The following is a 21,086-nucleotide window of genomic DNA, read 5'->3' as shown; positions in this document are numbered from 1 at the left end:
TTTGAAATAGAAGAGGCTATGGTAGGACTACAGAGAGGAAGAGAAGTTGGAAGTTGAAGAAGAGGTGGAAGTTGAAAAAATGAAGTCAACAAAAAGTGATTAAGAAGTGAGTATGCAGGGGCACCTGGGTGGCTCAGTGGGTTAAGGCCTCTGCCTTCAGTTCAGGTCACGATCCCAGGGTCCTGAGATCGAGCCCCGCATCGGGCTCTGCTCAGCAGGGAGTCTGCTTCCCCCTCCCGCTGCCTGCCTCTCTGCCTACTTGTGATCTCTTTCTGTCAAATAAATAAATAAATAAAATTTTTTAAAAGATTTTATTTATTTGTTTGAGAGAGAGATAGTGAGAGAGAGCATGAGCGAGGAGAATGTCAGAGGGAGAAGCAGACTCCCCATGGAGCTGAGAGCCCCATGTGGGACTCGATCCTGGAACTCCAGGATCATGACCTGAGCCGAAGGCAGTCGTCCAACCAACTGAGCCACCCAGGCGCCCCAATAAATAAAACCTTTAAAAAAAAGAAGTGAATATGCAGAGGGTCTATAATCACAAATACATAAAGCAAAAGTTTGCAGAAAAATAAATAATCAAGAGGTTCCCAAGAGAATGAAAATCAAGAATGCAGAGTTCTAGAAACCAGTAATCACAGGAAAAGTGGGAAGTGGAGCCTCCAAAGCACTCGAAAATAGACACCAACTTAAATCTTACTTGGACTGAATACTGAGGAACAATGAATAAATGTCATTATTGCCATTGGTGTGGGCTTACTACTTCCTTTAATGAGTAGTGCAGCAGAGTAAAGCATACTCTTTTGGCTGACAAATAAGGATTTTTTTTTTTTTAAGATTTTATTTATTTATTTGAGAGAGAGACAGTGAGAGAGAATATGAGCGAGGAGAAGGTCAGAGAGAGAAGCAGACTCCCCATGGAGCTGGGAGCCCGATGTGGACTCGATCCCGGGACTCCAGGATCATGACCCGAGCCAAAGGCAGTAGTCCAACCAACTGAGCCACCCAGGCGCCCCACAAATAAGGATTTTAAATGTAATAGGGTCTGTGGGCACCTGGGGCGCTCCGCTGGTTAAGCGTCTGACTCTTAGTTTCAGCTCAGGTCATGATTTCTGGGTTGTGAGATAAAGCCCGGTATCCGGGGCCCTGTGCTCAGTGGGGAGTCTGCTTGGGATTCTTTCTCTCTCTCTTCCTTACCCCTCGCCCGGCATGGATACTCTCAATCTCTCTCAAAATGAATAAATAAATTTTTAAAAGTAATGGGGTCTTACATAGAAGTTTAGAGTGATTAACTAGCATGCCAATAATTGTGGGTCAAGGTACACTTTGGAAAGGCTATGCTATGGTTAACACTAAAGTTATCAATAAATGTAATTAATATTAATCTTCCAAAGCTTGAGATGCCATAGAACAGGGTAAGAAGAGAAGATTTTAAGGTTTTAAACAAGTGAGACACAAGACAAAAAGAAAGGAAAGAAACAAAAATTAGACCATTAAAGCTTCTGACTTACAGATTTTTGGATTTCCTTTAATAGGAAACTTCACAATCATCTCCTGGGGATTTGTGCAGATGAAAACAAACGGAGAATCAGATTCTTGACTCATGTCTGGATACTGCAAAATATAAAAATAACATGTTCAGACTAGTTGGGACAGATTTTGAATTTCAGGGAGATCAAAGGATGTTCCAAATTTCACCTCAACATTCTGATGATAGCACTCTCCATTTCAGTCAGGTAAAGAGGATTATTCTCAACAAGCAAGAACAAACCTTCCCCTTTCCCCAGGCCTTAGCACAGTAGTCTTATGCAGTCTATTGCCTGCCATTTCTGACCTCCTATAATGGGAACAACTTCTTTAAAAAAAAAAAAAAAGATACCTGATATTTTTCCAGAAGAATCAGGACTGACTGTTCTTTTAGTATAAATGACAAAGTTGGGAGATTTGGAGGTCTCCTTTGGGAACATTGGGCACCCCCAGGTTAACTTGAGTGAAACACTGGAAGGTTTAAGAAAAATAGAACATTTGTGGAAATGCTGCCAGAAATAGTCAACAGGCCCTTCTTTCACTATAAGGAAGGAAGATGATTCATTCTGAAAGGTATGAACATGCAAAAGCTGCTTTGCTGGATGCATTCCAGACTTACTTAGGGTGAAAAGGTAACTGGTAGAGCAATTCTGAAAATTATTTAGAAGCCTCCTTTGGATCTCTCATCACAAATCTGTGTGAATACTTAGGACTTGTATTCCTTCTGCAAAGACAGACACAGAACCTAGAGTAAGACTAGGCCGGCCACATAATCACAATTTAAGGCACAATAGAGGGTTGGCAGATAGCAATGCCCAGCTGATTTTTTTTTTCATTATTTCCTATCTTTCATGTCCTGTATTTAGCATGTTTGACAAATATGATTCATAGGCTGACTATGATATTACCAAAGGAGCCTTTCTCCTAGTAACTACCATCAAATATATAAACTTATTTTCCACTCTTATTCACCTGCTAGGATATGTCCTCTAAAGAACTAAGGCTCAAAAGTAGAAATGGAGGTTTCAGTAAAATAAGAAAATTAAAATTTCTCTGTAACTAGTAGAAACATAAGTAGTTAAAACTTCTTGGGACGCCTGGGTGGCTCAGTTGGTTAAGCAGCTGCCTTCGGCTCAGGTCATGATCCCAGCGTCCTGGGATCGAGTCCCACATCGGGCTCCTTGCTTGGCAGGGAGCCTGCTTCTCCCTCTGCCTCTGCCTGCCACTCTGTCTGCCTATGCTTGCTCTCGCTTCTCTCTCTATGACAAATAAATAAATAAAATCTTAAAAAAAAAAAAAAAAAACTTCTTTACTGACCACTTGACCACTCTGTTCTATGTGGTTAAGTAAGTAAGGCTGTGGAGAAAACAGAAGGGATTTTTAGCACCTTTTGGTCCTGCCCACATACCATGGCTCTCTGTGTGGGACAGCTGTGGCTTGTACGTTGAAAAAACATAGCTTAATATCAAGTATCAGACACAATTATATTCAGAGGCATGGTCAAAATGTCCACAGTAGAAAAAAAAAAAAAAAGAGTAAAGATGAGAAGGAAAATGCTCTTCTTTCTTTATACCCTGGATCTTTAGAACTCAAAGAAAAGCAGGTTCCAGCTGTTACTGCTGAGGTGCTTTGGCACGAATAAAACCATAGGCTGCCATCGAGATCTTTCAACCGAATTCTACAGAGGCCTCAACAGCAGCAGTCACGATTCACATCTCTTCAGTTTTCCTACTCTCTCCCCTCTGTGTCTCAGAATGTTGAGACAGAGGACAGTGCTGCGAGGACCTCACAGCTCTACTTTTCTAAAACTATAACCCAGTTCAGTCATTCTCTCCTCTTTTTTCTGCATCAACAAATGTTCCCTCTCTACTGACTCTATCCCATTAAACATATTTTCTGTAATGTCTGCCATAAAACAAAATCTCCCCATTCTTCTCAAGCAAATGCCCCATTTCTGATTCTTTTTACAACAAAATTCACTAAAAGATTATGTATGCTCCCTGCTTCAAATTCCTCTATTGTTTCTTGAATTCATTATAAACAGGCTTTCACTCCCAACACTCCACCAAAACTATTCTTGGTGAACTAAAGGTCATTGTTCACTTCCATGTTGCTAAATCAAATGGTCAGTGCTCAATTCTCATCTTAATTGACCTATTTGTAGAACCTAATAGAATTCTTCTCTCCCTCCTTCATGAACGTTCCTTACTTGGCTTCCAGGATAGCATTCTCTTCTTAGCTTTGCTATTTACCTACTGCTTATCACCTCATCCTTTAAAATGTTGGGAGTGCTTTAGAGGTCAGGCCTCAGACCTCTTCTCTGCCAACATTTACCACCTTAGTGATTTTCTTCAGGCTAAGAGTTAAAAAATAAGGTCCTGAATTTGTAACTAGGAGAGGTGATGGAAGTTCTCTAAATATATTGTGGTAATCATTTTGCAACATATACATGTATTAAATCATCCTGTTGTACATAGTGAACTAATACAATGTTATATGCCAATTACATCTCAATAAAACTGGGGAAAAAAATGAGGTCCTGGAAATGCAAATCTAAACCACAGTGAGATATTAGTTTATGCTTATGGGATGATTATAATAAAACCAAACAAAACTAAACCAAAAAACATGGAAAATAACAAGTATTGGTAAGGATGTGAGGAAATTAAGAAAACAGTCATGCATTGCTGGTATGGGTATAAAACAGTGCAGCTGCTATGGAAACAGTTTAGTTTTTGTAACATCAAAGAGTTACAAAATCACCATAAGGTCCAGCAATTCCACTCATGGGTATATCCCTCAAAGAAATTGAAAGCTGTTACATGCTCCCAACATCTCACTTGTTCACCAATGTTCATAACACCCAATAGTTTCCACAATCCAAATGTTCATCCACAGACAGATGAATAAAATATAGTACATACACACAGTGAAATATTAAAAATATTCCAGAAATTCTGATGAATCTTAAAAAATTACACTTACTGAAATAAGCCATACACAGAAGGCCAAATATTACCTGATGAGTACCTATACAACAAGGTACTTAGGATAAGCAAATTCAAAGAGACAGAAAATAGAGGTTATTAGGGGCCTGGAGGGAGGAGGAAGAAGTTATTATTTAATGGGGACAGTATTTCTGTTTGAGATGATGAAAAAGTTCTGGAAATGGATAGTGACAATGGTTGCACAACATTACAAATGTACATAATGCCACTGAATTGTACACTTAAAAAAGGTTAAAATGGTAAGTTTTATGTTATGTATATTTTATCACAGTACAAATAAAATTTTACAAAACAGATCCTGATTCATTTCCAAACCTGCTCCTCTCTTATCCATTCCCCCCTTTAAAATGAATAATGAGGGCGCCTGGGTGGCTCAGTGGGTTAAGCCGCTGCCTTCGGCTCAGGTCATGATCTCAGGGTCCTGGGATCGAGTCCCGCATCGGGCTCTCTGCTCAGCAGGGAGCCTGCTTCCTCCTCTCTCTCTCTCTGTCTGCCTCTCTGCCTACTTGTGATCTCTCTCTGTCAAATAAATAAATAAAATCTTTAAAAAAATGAATAATGAATGAATAAATAGATACCCAGCCTACTAGCTATTCCATCCTTCCAGTTGTTCAGGCCAAAACCCCCACAACCACCTCACTAAGAAATTCTGTTAACTCCACCTTCAAAAGCTATCCAATATCCCACCACTTCCTAAGACCTCCACAGCTACTTCCCTGGTCCAAGCCATCATGTTTTCCTGGATTACCACAATAATCTCCTAATTGGTCTCTCTGTTTATGCCCTTAACCTCTCTCTTTTCTATTTTTAACAGGGCAGTCAGAACTATTTTAAAAAAACATATCAGATCATACACTCCACTACTTAAAACTTCCCAGTGGCTTTTCATCTCACTCAGAATAAAAGCCTAAGTCCTCAGTATAACCTTCAGGTTCCTGGAGAGTCTGGCTCTCTATTTCCTCTTTGACATCTTTTCCTACTACATTTACCCCCACTTTCACTCTACTCCAGCCACACTGACTTCCAGGTTGTTCCTGTCCTTGGATCTTTGCACTTGCCTATTCCCTCTTCCTAGAATGCTCCCATCTCTACCACGATCCAGATATGCACAAGGCTTCTCTTCCTTCAGAACTTTGTTTAAATGTCAGCTTTGCAGTAAGCCTTCCCTAATCATTTTATTTAAAATCAGAGCATGAATCTCCTCACAGACTTGGTACGCTTAACCCTTTTTTGTTCCTATAGCACTTACCATCATCTAATACATTATAATTTACTTATTTAAATTTTTAAAAGATTTTATTTTTAAGTAATCTCTATGCCCAATTTAAGGCTCAAACTCAAAACCTGGAGATCAAGAGTCCCATGCTCAGGGCACATGGGTGGCTCAGTTGGAAGAATCCAATTCTTGGTTTTGACTCAGGTCATGATCTCAGGGTGGTAAGATTGAGCCCCACACCCAGCGCAGAATCTACTTGAGCTTCTTTCCCCTTCCTCTCCCTCTGCTCCTCCCCCTGCTTGTGTGTGCTCTGTCAAATAAATAAAGAAATAAAAATTAAAGAAGAGTTACATGCTCTATCAACTGAACCAGCCAGGCACCACTGCATTTTTAAATTTGGCCTCCCTTTACAAGGATGAAAACTCCCATGAAGGCCAGGGTTTTTGTTTATTTTGTTTACTCGTCAGCACCCCGAATCATGCTTGGCACATTGTAGGCAATCAATATTTTCTGAATGAAAGAATAATGAAAACAACCTGTGCATTAAGGTTATCTTTTTTTTTTTTTAAATGTCATTGCATATGTCATATTTGTAACTGTTGATTAAAGACATAGTATTTTTTGGGGCGCCTGGGTGGCTCAGTGGGTTGAGCCGCTGCCTTCGGCTCAGGTCATGATCTCGGGGTCCTGGGATCAAGTCCCGCATCGCGTTCTCTGCTCAGCAGGGGGCCTGCTTCCCTTCCTCTCTCTCTGCCTACCTCTCTGCCTACTTGTGATCTCTCTCTGTCAAATAAATAAATAAAATCTTTAAAAAAAAAAAGACATAGTATTTTTAAAAGATTTTATTTATTTATTTAAGATAGAGCGAGAGTGAGAGAGAGCATAAGCTTTGGGAGCAGCAGGCAGAGGGAGAAGCAGGCTCTCCAATGACCAGGGAGCCCGACACGGGGCTTGATCCCAGGACTCCCAGATCATGACCTCATGACCTGGGCTGAAGGCAGACGCTCATCTAATTGAGCTACCCAGGCGCCCCACAGATTAAGGTTATCGGAACTATACTAAATGCACACATGCTGGGAACTAGAGACTCTTAGGACCATAACTCTAGGTAAAAGCAGGTGCTACTCTGTAATCTGTCATCCCTAAAGCTAAATTAGAACTTTTGTGTCTTGGCAAGTAGTCCAATAAGGCCCTATGTTTAATATTAACTACACTGACATACATTAACAGAGTAAGCAAATGTCAAATAATGGGGAAAATGATAGATAAATATAGATAAAATAGATAAATATAGATAAAAATAGATAAATACATTATCCAACAGGTTCCTGGGCCCACTCGTGCCTCACAATAAAGATAAACATTAAAATCAACTTTCCCAACTTAATCTAAATCAGAGTTTTATGTGAATATTCCTTTTTCTAAGCTCTTATACTGAACTTCAAGAGGCTTACAAGAAACAGAGCTGAAGAACAAAACAGTCTGCAAAGAATAAAGTAAAGTAAGGTCTTGTATTGGGAAAAGGGGTAGAGTGCAGTAAAGCAAAGTCAGTTTGGCAGAGCCTCAGTACGTTCAAAAAAGCATAATCTCTGCAACTGGGGCCTGGGTACTATGGACCACATTAAACACTGGCATGTCGGTGACTCACAAGAAAGGGATTTTTGGTCTGAGAGTCAGAGACTAAAATGTAATTGATGGACAGAAAACTAAATCGGGGCGTGGCTGGCTCAGTAGGTATAGCATGCAACTCTTGGTGTTGGGGTTGTGTTCAAGCACCATGTTAGGTGTAGAGCTTACATTAAAAAAAAAAAAAGTAAATTAAGAGAAAGGAGGTTCATATTTGTAAACAATGTGAATAAACTCTGGATATCATATCCAATTTAGAGAGGATGCTAAAGAAAGGGTCACTGAGATAGCACAACAGACAGATCAAGGAATGTGGGCTGTAAAATCAAGCAATTCAAAGGAACCATTCAAATTCAGTAACAGATTCCTCAGGAAGTTGTGGCTGTTCTTGCCTAAGAAAACATGACTTCCGTTTTTTGGGTGTTGAGATAACACCCAACTTTTCCATCAATATGGATAGGACAGGAGGAGATGATGCTAAGTGAAATAAGTCAAACAGAGAAAGTCAATTATCATATGGTTTCACTTGTTTGTGGAACATAAGGAATAGCATGGAGGACATTAGAAGGGAAAAATGAAGGGGGAGAAATTGGAGTGGGAGATGAACCATGAGAGACTATGGACTCCAAGGAAACAAATGGAGGGTTTTAGAAGGAAAAGGGGTGGGGGATGGGTGAGCCCTGGGATGGGTATTAAGGAGGGCACGGATTGCATGGAGCACTGGGTGTTATACACAAACAATGAATCATGGAACACTACATCAAAAACTAATAATGTACTGTATGGTGACTAACATAACTCAATAAAAAATAATTAGAAAGAAAGAAAGAAAGAAAGAAAGGAAACATGACTCCTATCACCTGGTTTCCAGCCTGGGGGGAGGAGGAGAGGGTTGGGCCTACTCTTTTTTCATGGCTCATAAGTTTCATAGCTGTCTAACATAACAGGTAATTAACACTAAACAGCCATTTTTTACTCTTCTCCAGAGGAAAAATGTTCACCAGTCCTCTAGAAAACATTTATTTTGCCATTTTTTGCCATTTTTTGGCAATCACAACTAATTCAGAGCCAAGTGACCATTTTCACCAACTCTGCAAGATGTCACTCTTCCCAACAAATCCCCAAATGACCTTTAAGTCTTGTATCTGTCTCCGGAGGACTAAAAGCTAAAGCAAACAGTTAAGAAAGAACTCATTGACAAAGAACATATATTTGCTATAGGTTTTCTTGGTTTGAACTTTAGGGAACTAGACAGGACATGAAATGAGGCTCTGAAATGCAGTTAGCGGAAAACCAACTCCAAGAAGATTGAGGTGATAATACTCAGGAGAGAAGGAAATGAGTCTGATAAAAAGGCTACAAAGCACAACAGATCCAAAGAAGCATATCCTGAAAGCAACTGTGTTCTCTAATAGTTGTGTACATTTTCCTTCAATCCAATTCAAGGTGTTCACAGGACACACAACTAGTACCCTAGGCCACACTCTACTGGAGAATAAAAGTTTTCTCACATCAGTGACATATTGTTCATGAGGCTTTGACAAGAAAACTACTATATATTTGACTGGAGTTGAATAAAGATCATGCCAGCTGGCCCAAGGTGGGATATTGAACTCCCATGGACTAGTACCCAATTCAAGTCATGTGCTCAGTATCGAAGACAGGAGGGTTACAGCTCAATGCTACAGAGCTCATGTTTGCTCTAAGTGAAAAGAATAACGTATGAGTGATATGCAGCTTAAGGGTTTTAGAGCCATTTGCGGAAAATGATCTAGCTGAAGCCACATAGTGTTGATTTCCTGGTCCCATCCTACTCACAGTTAAGTTTCCAATGTGTCTTTCTATGCCCTTTGGAATCCTATGCTGGAACCTCCATACATTAGAGAACTTAAGCAAGTATATTTTTTCTAAAATTAACCTCATAGCTTTTCTGCCCTTACTCATAAAGACCTAAAGGGGAATCACCCATACATGACAGTTATTTTTGGTCTTAAATTTCATATGGAAGGCTTTTAATAATTCAACTTAAACTAGTAAGAACTAAAAGAGAATTGCTCTTAATTAAAGATACTACATTGTAAGGTCCTTAACCATTGAAGTCTACGTTGGGACTAATAACTCAGAACACTAAAACTCGACTTGGGGATCCGGTAATTTTAGAATTTAACTCCCAATGGCTGGTTGACTCAACTGAAAACAACTATACTGAGGCAGAGCTTAGAGCATCCTTTGACATCAGTTAACCTACCAAGGTAAGATCATTGTTAGGTAATCTGGTGCTATTAACATTAACAATACCCCTTCATAAAATGACATTTGTCTTTTAGAACAAAACAGATAAAAACATTTTATACTATCCAAGTAAAAAACCATAATACTGTGTGTGGAATTAATTTTTTTTTTCTTAAGATTTTAAGTAATCTCGAGGTGCCTGGGTGGCTCAGTGGGTTAAACCTCTGCCTTCGGCTCAGGTCTAGACCTTCTAGACTTTCTAGATCAAGCAGACCACTTTGCCTCTAAGCCTGGGTTTACTTACAGGTAAAATGAAGGTGTTACATTAAGTGATTGATTCTACCTAAAACCTCTTACATCTGTCCCCCTCTTGTCTCATTTCACTGGCATTATCCTAGAACAGACTTTTAAAAATATCTTGATCTGGGACGCCTGGGTGGCTCAGTTGGTTAAGCAGCTGCGTCGGCTCAGGTCATGATCCCAGCCTTCTGGGATCGAGCCCTGCATCGGGCTCCTTGCTCAGCAGGGAGCCTGCTTCGCCCTCTGCCTTTGCCTCTATCTGCCTGTGCTCACTCTCTGTCAAGTAAATAAATAAAATCTTTATTTTATTTATTTATTAAAAAAAAAAATCTTGACCCTCTAATGACAACTGCCATCTCATTAGTCTCCCCACCTTCAGAATCTTCACTGTAATCCATCTTCCACATTGCAGCCAGATCCATTTTCGTAAATCAAGGCCATGACCACGTTCCAAACATCCCTTCTCCATTCCACAACTGACTATAGAAAAAAGCATTACCGCTAAAGCTTATCATACAAAGCTATCTACCACTGGACCACAACATACCTTTCCATTCTTTTTTGCTGCTTCCTCCTCTTTCAAACCCATACTCATCTCTCAACAAACTGGTTTGCTATTATTCTCTGGATAGGCCCATAACTTCCACCTCACACTTCTTCTTCTCCTTGGACTATGCTTCTCAATCAACTATGTAGAAAGACTTGAACAACAATCTCATCTCTATCATTTACTGACTAATAGTACTCAAGTTACTTTAACTGAGTCTTAAATTTCCTCGTCCCTAAAAGAGGGGTAACGATACCTTGTTGTTGTTATTGTAATGAGGATAAGAACATACATGATAGGTCATATAACAGCTGATCAAAAGTGATAGATTTTATTATTACTACCCTTTAATGCTAATTCAAAAGCCATATTCTTAATAAAGTCTTTTGAGATCCCTCCTAGCAGGAAGCAACCTTTTCCTCCTTTAAATTCCTCAGTGACACTCTACTTTTCAAGACAGTAATTTTGCTTTTTATTTTGTATTTGTTTGTTTACATTGTTACATTTTGTTTACATTTGTTTGTTTACATTGCTTTTTATTTTGTATTTGTTTGCTTACATTTGTATTTCATCTGTATAGTAGTCTTTCAAACATTCTGAGAGCTGAACCCATGGCTGATTCACCTTTCTGTTTCTTTTAGTGTCTAAAACAATGTCTAATTTATGGTAGGCACTCAAGTGTTTATAATAATACTTAAGAAAATTTTAAGAATTATATGTTCATTTTCAGAGGCATCTTGGTGGCTCAGTCAGCTAAGCATCTGCTTTCAGCTCAGGTCATGATCCCAGGGTCTTGGCATTGAGCTCCATGTCGGGTTCCCTGCTCAGCAGGGAGTCTGCTTTTCCCTCTCTCTCTATCATTCTCCCTCTGCCCCTTACCCATCACCTGTGCTCTCTTTCTCAAATAAATAAATTAAATCTAAAAAAAAAAAAGAAAAGAATTAGCGGTGCCTGGGTGGGTCAGTAGGTGAAGCCTCTGCCTTCGGCTCAGGTCATGATCTCAGAGTCCTGGGATCAAGACCGGCATTGGGCTCTCTGCTCAGCAGGGAGCCTGCTTCCCCTGCCAACCCCCCCCACCCGCCGCCTGTCTCTTTGCCTACTTGTGATCTCTGTCTGTCAAATACATAAATAACATCTTAAAAAAAAAAAAGAATTACATGTTCATTTTCAGATGAAAAGCTAAACATCAAAGAACTTATATAAATGCACAGATAAGTGTTACTATTTCCCTCCTCTGTTCGGGATAAGAACAATAGAAAGTATAATGCTTTCTGGATTATTAAAAAACATACATGGTTGTCCTCAACTCATGCATGTGGGCACCTGACACTCAGGTTATAAAACAACTGTAAAGACAGTTTGTTCTGACCTAGAAGTTCTAGTAAATATTCTAGTCTTCATGAGAATTCTGAAAATACATTCCCTGTTTCACTCAAGTGAGCTGTGATTTTAAAGAACTGCCTAGAGTCAGACTAGCTGTGGCAGATACTCAGTTCCCCTCTTTGTTGGGTCTCTGACACAGCCCTCATGATCCCTTAGGAATACACATTTTTAGGTTTATAAATATGCAGGTTTTCTCAGTACAACAGAGAGGACATTTTAACATATTTTTATTTTTTATTTTTTTTTATTATTATTTTTTAAAGATTTTATTTATTTGACAGACAGAGATCACAAGTAGGCAGAGAGGCAGGCAGAGAGAGAGGAGGAAGCAGGCTCCCCACAGAGCAGAGAGCCCGATGCGGGGCTCGATCCCAGGACACTGGGATCATGACCTGAGCCGAAGGCAGAGGCTTTAACCCACTGAGCCACCCAGGTGCCCCATTTTAACACGTTTTTAAAAGGTTTTATTTATTTATTTGTCAGAGAGAAAGAAAAAGAGAGAGAGCACAAGTAGGGAGAGCAGCAGGCAGAGGGAGAAGCAGGCTTCCCACTGAGTAGGGAGCCTGATGTGGGGCTCAATCCCTGGACCCCAGGATCGTGACCTGAGCCAAAGGCAGGCGCCAAACTGTCTGAGACACCCAGGCTTCCCCATTTTCCACATATTAAAAGGAAATTTGCAGGGGCTGGTTTGCTTAGTCGGTAGAGAATATGACTCTTATCTCAGGGTCGTGAGTTCAGGCCCCATGCTGCGCATAGAGGTTACTTTGAAAAAAAAAGAAAAAGAAAATTTGGGGAATTTGGGGACTCCACATTTTTCAAAGCTAATGTCTGGTTTGAATATTGATATTCCTTCATCCTCTAATTTCTCACCTCTTAGATCAGCATACAACACATTGGTGATAGAAACTGATGATTTCCATTCCATTTTTATTAATCGTCCTGAAGATCTGTATCACTTGGATACCCTTATAGGAGAAGGAACAAGTAATACTCTCTTCCCAATGAAGACTTCAATTCTACTGCCGATGTCAATTACATAGGCACCCAGCAGAACTGCTTCAGTAGAGCTCTTTAAAGACAGGGTCTTGGCTATTATAAAAGCCATAAGATCAAATGGACTGAAGGGTCAGTATGCTGGCAGAAGAGGAATGGATTTAGTCAGAAGAAACAGAACAATCAATGACCTTGGAAATTTCAGACAAATCAGATTATTGAAGGCAGAGATATAAATAGCACAAACAACACAGACAAGTAGAAACAAAAGCCACCAACTCAACTTGCTGTTTGAAAACTTGTTGGGTCTAGAGAACTGTTCAAACCACAGCTGCTAATGGTTATGGATTTGGCAATCAAAATGTCTTTGTTAAAAAAAAAAAAAGTTTTAACTGCCTTACTATTGAGGTTACAAACCACAGCCTTGATGTATTGTTGCAGTCAACATCCTCCCTGCTGTTTTTGAGAGCTTACATCTGCTGCTGGCAGATAAAATGCTGGCAAACGGCATGGGCTCCTTCCAGGGGAATACAGAAGAAGTTGTAACTAGATGACTCTCATCTACCTTTCTCTCTTGAGTTGAGCCCACAGCCTTTCTGTATCATTCCTACCTTGTTTAGGTTGATTCCCTGCCATTACTCAGGAGGGCTGAGGGTCCAGTGGGATTTTTTTTCTGGCACAAATTATCCATGCCAGCCATACTACTCTTAGAAGATAAAAGGAAGAGGAGTTCTTAGCTCAGGGCAAAGCAATTTTAGCACATATTTTAAAAAATCAGTCAGAGTATAGTGTACTTGATTTTAAACAACCACTAATAAAACCTTGTTTTTTGTTTGTTTGTTTGCTTGTTTTTTTAAGAGACTAAATGATCACACTATGTCAGAAATAGTGAGGGCTTAGTATATTTTAACTTATCAAAGAAAGGCCAAGAATGTGAGGTCAGGAAGTAAGTTACTGAGTTTCTCTGGGGAAGGAAAAAACTAGGAACAAGATGGAGAAGTAAAATGTGATCCAAATTACTTAGGAGATTAGCTTCAGTTGAAATAAAAATTACTAGATCTACACTGGTTTTCAAGGAAAATATAATTCAGTTGGGTGATGAGAAATGAATGTGAAGATGCAGAAAGAAGACACAGGTCAAGAAACCAATTCCTGGATGATTCTCCCTCATTTTCATAGATAACCTGTGAGAATAAAAGAAAACCAAACATATGTCGACTAAAACTTTCTAAGTTGTATATACCACAAGATACCAGTTCTGCAGTTAGTAAGTAGGCAGTGTGCATGGGGTGGGGAGAGGGGATTTTATGGTCTCAAAGTTTTTGGAACACTGCATGTTATATCCACTAGATGTATCAGCGTCATAATGCACACTAGCATGTTAATGGACCTGAAAAAGTCTGCAGTAAACAAACACATTTATTTGGTACAAATTCATTTTCCAAATATATGTGTCCATAGACAATCACCTCCCCCATTTTTATGTCTCCAGAGAACACTTATGCATGGAATAGTTTGGGAAACTCTAGTCTAGAGCTATTACTCCTCAACTTTCAACTCATTATTACAGAAATGAGAATAAGGTTTGTAAAACAGGCTAGGTAATCACATTTCTTACATCATAGAACCCTAGGTTAGGGACAGGCAGATTACCAAAGAGGCTTCAGACATTTTCTAAAAGGCAGCCAAACACCAAAGCTATAACTTTTTAAAGATCCTTACCTAATACATACATAATCTCCAAATAGGTCTACTATCAATTCTGAATACATTCTTGAGCTACCCCCAAACACAGAAAAGAAACAGTGGGGGAAAGTCCCAGAAAAGCTAATCATAGGGAAAATGGGTAAGGGATTCCTGTTTAATAAAGCCTACTGGCTTCCGGTGTTTGGGGATATTCTAACGTCATACATTGGGAAATTCATAGGGAGAGCTGCCAGGACTTCCAGCTGGGAACATATGGGAGGATTCCTATATTTCTCTGTGCAGCCCTCACTATCCTCAGGATAAAAGACATAATCTAAGCTTGAAGAGGAGTATCATGCTGACCTGAAAGAGAGGTATCTTTGAGAAACAAAAAAGATTTATTTTGTTAATTAGATTTCTAATTCCCATAAACTTTGCTATACTCCATAGGGTAGGGTTACAGTTTCTATCCTTCTCTACACAAACCTGTGGCAGAAAAAAGGATAGGCTGTCTAGTGATTGAAATCATTTGACCTTATATCAGATGGTGATTTGCTTGATCAACAAATAAGAAAATAAAGGAAGGCCCCTTACCAAACCCCCCCACCCACACTGCCAGATGTTCCTGAGTTCCCATTCAGAATGCAAATATCCGGGCGCCTGGGTGGCTCAGTTGGTTAAGCAACTGCCTTCGGCTCAGGTCATGGTCCCAGAACCCTGGGGTCGAGTCCCATATCAGGCTCCCAGCTCCATGGGGAGTCTGCTTCTCCCTCTGACCCTCTCCCCTCTCATGCTCTCTCTCGTGCTCTCTCTCTCTCTCTTAAAATAAACAAATAAAAAATATTAAAAAAAAAAAAAGAATGCAAATATCCTAAAAAGAAAATATATTAATAACATATTAAGTCATACTAAGCTATTAATGACTGTGAGAGTCTTTAAAACTATAAAGTCTGGGGCACCTGGGTAGTTCAGTTGTCTAAGTGTCTGTCTTCAGCTCAGGTCATCATCTCAGGGTCTTGGAATTGAGCCCTGCATTGGGCTCCCCCTGCTCAGCTCCCTGCGTCTCTGCCCCTCATTCCCACCAGCTCATAGGTTTGCAAGCACATGCTCTCTCTCAAATAAATAAAATCTTAATAAAAAAAACCAAACCTTATAAAGCCAATACCAATGTATGGAATTTTTATAATTTTTACTTCTAGACTGAAAAAAAGGGGGGGGCGCTGGGGAGGGAAAGGAAGAGAGCAAAGAAGATCCTAGAAAAATGGTGAAAGACCCACAGGGGCATAGGCACAAGAGTGTGGAAAACAACCACATGTCTATGGTTTGCCTAAGTTTGGACCAGGTAATAAGGGCAGAACCAGAGGCGAGGGATCAAAGTCATGCCAAAATGCATGCAGTGTACTCATATACATAAAGTAATCAAAGAGGACTGAGGAGGCAATCCACAAGAAAATGAAAGAAAACTAAAGGGATACTAACTATTGGTTAAAATCTACGAGGAAAGGGTAGAGAGAGTAAGATAGAGAAGAACAGTTTTTATAAACGGTAATAACAATATTGAAAAGCAAATAAATATGGAAAACAATTTACTGAGGAAAGTGAAACTGAAGAACATTTTCCTAGGCACAGTGGTTGCCTAAAACAACTGTTCAAAGAACAGGAAAACCATATTGTTAGATAAGATGCTTCAGACTCCAAGGATAGACTTTCCCATTCTGATTTTTGCTGATCTGAGTATAAATATAAGGCTCTAAATCAGTTCTCCAATTAAGCTAAAGTCCTTCAGCTCCCTCTGCTGTTCAAAAATGAACTCTAGTTATATCAGTCCAATCTTTAGTGATGAAAATAAACAAAAATATATACCTACATACGTGCATGCGCACAGGTGCACACACACTCTCTCTCGCTCTCTTAAATATACCCCAAATATGGCATAGTCCAGGAAATCAGAATTCAAGCATACCTGCTTATCATGAATTCTCTGGCATGGACCAAATGTTCCAAAATAACAAATCCTATCATTTCCACCACCTAACTGAAATAATTTAAGGGATAATGGAGGGTTTCTTTACCAAAAGCAGCAAAGTTTTACGAAAGGATAAGGACCCTATACTCTTTAGCCTAGTTGGGGCAACAGTTTGTCACGCAGAAATGTACATGCATCAGAAACCAAAACATCACTAGTTTTTCTGTTTCTGACCTGATCCTTTCTCTTTCCAATATTTCCCTATGAAAAGATTATCCTCACAAGTCTGAATTCAGTTGCTAACACCTTACTATCTCCACGATATTCTGTGTTGAAGGATCTACAAGTCAACTATGGTAGCAAACCAAGCATGTGTCCAAGAGAATTACTCGTTACTCACCTGATCCTTAAACTGCTTCTGGGACAAGCAGTCAATGAGGTCCACACAGCCCAAAAGACAACCTGATGGATAGTCGTTAGGAAATTCCACATCTGAATCAAGAATAACAGAAGGATCATATAAATTTCCTTTTCTGTGACCCTGAAACTCCCCAATCTGATTCAAATTCTGAACAAATCACTTTCTCTCTTATGTATTTGTAGACACAGAAAAAAAATGATGTTTTTATTTAGCACAACTGTTTGTATTTTAGCAAAAAATTTACTGAGTGGCTGGCTTAGTCCACTATCCACATCCTAAGCTATTAAAAAAAATTGCCCTTACACCATCAAAGTTCAAGGACCCTATAACTTCAAACAAATCAATTCCACCTATACTCAGCTGGACTAGCTTTGAATTTGGTGGTGATGGGTTTTGGAAACAAGCTATAGGTGTGAAGAGAAAAACCAAAAAAATATAGGAATGACAGAACATAGGGAGTTAGAAAAAAAAAAAGACAATACAAAAATTTTTTTTTTTTACTTTTATTTATTTATTTGACAGAGATCACAGGTAGGCAGAGAGGCAGGCAGAGAGAGAAGAAGGGAAGCAGGCTCCCTGCTCAGCAGAGAGCCCGATGCGGGACTGGATCCCTGGACCCTGGGATCATGACCTGAGCCGAAGGCAGAGGTTTTTTTTTGTTTTTTTTTAATATTTTATCTATTTGACGGACATCACAAGTAGGCAGAGAGGCAGGCAGAGAGAGAGGAGGAAGCAGGCTCCCCGCGGAGCAGAGAGCCCGACGTGGGGCTCGATCCCAGAACCCTGGGATCATGACCTGAGCCAAAGGCAGAGGCTTTAACCACTGAGCCACCCAGGCACCCGAAGGCAGAGGTTTTAACCCACTGAGCCACCCAGGTGCCCAAGACAACACAAATTTAAAACAAGCCAGTCATATCAGTCAAAAAGAAAAATGTGCTTTTAAGGAAATATGAACTTTTGATTCCTAAAATTTTGGTTTCCTAAAAACTTTTAAGGGTAGCTCTGTAATTATCCTCTCATTCTACCTTTAAAACAACTGTATGAGTTAGATAAGAGGAAGAAAAATAAGACACCTAAAGGTCAGAAGTGGTTTTTAGGATCCAAACTTGATGTGCTTGGGATGACTTCCAAAATACACTGCTTAAGTCAACCAACTCTGACCTGTCCAAATCCCACAGCAGATATCTATTTGGGTCACTCCCCCCAAAAAATTCTTACTGTGGTTGTTCTTCCCAATCTAAAGATCCCAGAGTTTATAGTAGTCATTTTGCTCTCACAATTTAAAAGAGAGAGAGAGAGAGAGAGAAGGAAAGAAAGAAAGAAAAAGGAAGGAAGAAAGAAAGAAAATAAATTTCCTCAGATGAAATTAAAACTGACTCAAGTCAGTTAGGCATCTGACTCTTAATCTCTACTCAGGTCTTGATCTCAGGGTTGTAAGTTGGGCTCCTTGCTGGGTGTGATGCCTACTTAAAAAAAAAAAAAAGAGGGGCGCCTAGGTGGCTCAGTGGGTTAAGCCTCTGCCTTGGGCTCAGGTCATAATCTCAGGGTCCTATGATCGAGCCCCACATTGGGTTTCTCTGCTCTGTAGGGAGCTTGCTTCCTCCTCTCTCTCTGCCTACTTGTGATCTCTCTGTCAAATAAATAAATCTTTAAAAAAAAAAAAAAGAAAAAGAAATTAAAACCAGTTGGTCAATATCTGGTGTTAGGAACTGTTATTTTTCTTTTCTTTTTTTTTTTTAAAGATTTTATTTATTTATTTGACAGCAATCACAAGTAGGCAGAGAGGCAGGCGGTGGCGGTGGGTGGGGTGGGGGGTGGGGGGTGGGGAGCAGGCTCACCGCTGAGCAGGGAGCCCGATGTGGGGCCCGATCCCAGGACCCTGAGTTCGCGACCTGAGCCAAAGGCAGAGGCCTTAACCCACTGAGCCACCCAGGGACCCCTGTTATTTTTATTTTCATTGGATGATGAATTAATGATTTGAACAGCTATCTATGACCTGATAGCTGTTCATGAAACAAATATACACAAAGATAAAAGTCCCTCTCATACCAACTCACCCAGAAAAAATAAAACCATAGGAAGAAGGAAATGAAAGAAGATGAACATCAACAACAATGACTTCTCTCCATCAAATAATACTGAAAGGAGAATGAATATACGGGTGTTACCTTTCCCACGAAGAACACGATATGTAGTCTGGAGTTCTGAGACTTCTTGAGGGGAGGGTCTTTTGGCTGTGGCTGCAATCCAAAGTCGTCCTCTGTGAGGAGTGTACCAGCTTCTGCCCTCCACCCTTAAAACAATTACAAATTGAGAAGGAAGGGTTTAAATTCTAGTATCCCAGTGGATCTCATTTAAAACAGCAAATCTGGGGGCGCCTGGGTGGCTCAGTGGGTTAAGCTGCTGCCTTCGGCTCAGGTCATGATCTTGGGTCCTGGGATCGAGTCCCACATTGGGCTCTCTGCTCAGCAGGGAGCCTGCTTCCTCCTCTCTCTCTGCCTGCCTCTCTGTCTGCTTGTCATCTCTCTCTGTCAAAATAAATAAAATCTTTAAATAAATAAATAAAACAGCAAATCTGGGCGCCTGGTTGGCTCAGTGTGTTGAGTAACTCATGGGAATAAAAAGCAGTTATTTTTCTTTTCATTATTACAAGGATATTGTAATAGCAGTAAAATGGGAAACATGTGGTGAACAAAGCATAATGTATAAACTTGTCAAGTCACTAAGCTGTACACCTAAAACTAATGTATCACTGAGTGTCAAGTATACCCAAATAAAAAAGAAAAGAAAAAGGATGTTCGTCTTTTGGTTCCAACCAAATGAAGTAAGTACCTTGATAACATACCCCTTTTACAAAATTCTTACAATGGAAAATAGGGACTTTCTCATATCCTTCATTTTCCAATACAGATGAAGTGAAAGAGTGCCAGACACAGAGCAGGTGATCAATAATACATGAAGAATGAACCATTAGCATTCTTCTCTCCACACCGAATCACCTGAAGGGTTATTGGGAAACCGGTCTCACAAATGTGGCAGAACCACCCATTTTATTTCAGTGGGAAATAACTTATTGTGGGCAGGATGCTGCTCATCTGTTCTTTTTAGTAACAAAATCTGAATAACACAGATCCAAAATAGGATGAGAGAAATGTAAACATTCTCATTGTCTCAGCAGAAGGCAAACTGTTTAGCTTTCTACTTTGGAAGATGGAAAAGATAACTGAATTGTAGAAAACTGAATGAGAAAAACACGTATCTGAGGGCCCAGCTGCTCTGAAGCAGAAGCAGATTCACACACATTTGTTCTTTTTTTTTTCTTTTTAAATTTTATTTATTTATTTGTCAGAGAGAGAGCACAGGCAGGGGAGTAGCAGGCAAAGCAGCCAGGGGAGAAGCAGGATCCCCACTGAGCAGGGAGCCCAATGTGGGACTCAATCCCCGGACCCCAGGATCATGACCTGACGCTTAATTGACTGAGCCACCCAGGTGTCCCTCACACGCATTTGTTCTAATGACACTACACACATGAACTATAAAACAATTACAAGCCAAAGCAAGAAGGCTGACCTTCAAGAGGGGGAAAAAAAATGGTAATGAAGGAGGGAAGTCACAACTAATAATGAAAACACCAAAGTAGAAAGGACTGATCCTAAATGCCAATAAAAAATTTTCTTTCAAATAAATAAATTGAAAAAAATAAAAGAAAAAAAAAGAAAATCTTAAAAAAAAAAAGAAAAAAGAAACATAGATACCTACTTGAGGCCAACCATCAAACAATGACAGAGACAGGACATAAACTCGATTCTTTGTGACTCAGAGTCTGTTCTATCCATAATTAAGAACATTTCAGAAGTAAAATGGGCATTTTGAATTAAATGAGATAATGAAGCTCTCTAAAAAAAAAAAATTTTCTTTCAGAAGAAAAATGACTGAAGCTTACTCAGTAAGAATGGAAAAAAACACTCTGAAAACTTGAACTCTAGTTCCATCTCTGCTGCAAACGAGCTTTTTAATTCAGAGAAAGCTACTTTATCTTTGCTTACCTAAGTGCCTTCATTTGTACAAGATTATAACAATACTGGCCTAATCTCTTTCATAGAGCTACTACTTTTAAAACTGTAAAAAGCTAGGGCGCCTGGGTGGCTCAGTGGGTTAAGCCGCTGCCTTCGGCTCAGGTC

General features: G+C 39.8%; 1 protein-coding gene across 5 annotated transcripts in view; it reads right to left on the bottom strand.

Annotated features, from left to right (window-relative positions):
• The window catches only part of TRIP4 (thyroid hormone receptor interactor 4), an 89,607-nt gene that overhangs the window by 8,165 nt on the left and 60,356 nt on the right, over nucleotides 1-21,086 (bottom strand). For 4 of the 5 annotated variants that reach the window (XM_044232447.1, XM_044232446.1, XM_044232448.1 and 1 more), the window contains exons 10-12: nucleotides 19,074-19,198; nucleotides 16,885-16,976; nucleotides 1,512-1,614 (exon numbers count right to left, since the gene is read on the bottom strand). In XM_044232447.1, coding sequence (XP_044088382.1) covers nucleotides 1,512-1,614; nucleotides 16,885-16,976; nucleotides 19,074-19,198 — 320 coding nt within the window. Of the gene's footprint in view, nucleotides 1-1,511; nucleotides 1,615-2,153; nucleotides 2,252-16,884; nucleotides 16,977-19,073; nucleotides 19,199-21,086 lie in introns of those variants that run through there. The other variant, XM_044232450.1, reaches the window with a different exon arrangement.

The sequence above is a fragment of the Neovison vison genome, chromosome 13 (genome assembly GCF_020171115.1).
Source record: "Neovison vison isolate M4711 chromosome 13, ASM_NN_V1, whole genome shotgun sequence".
Taxonomy (NCBI): Eukaryota; Metazoa; Chordata; class Mammalia; order Carnivora; family Mustelidae; genus Neogale; species Neogale vison.
The sequence above is the reverse complement of the archived record's forward strand: the minus strand, read 5'-3'. Positions and strand labels throughout refer to the sequence as shown.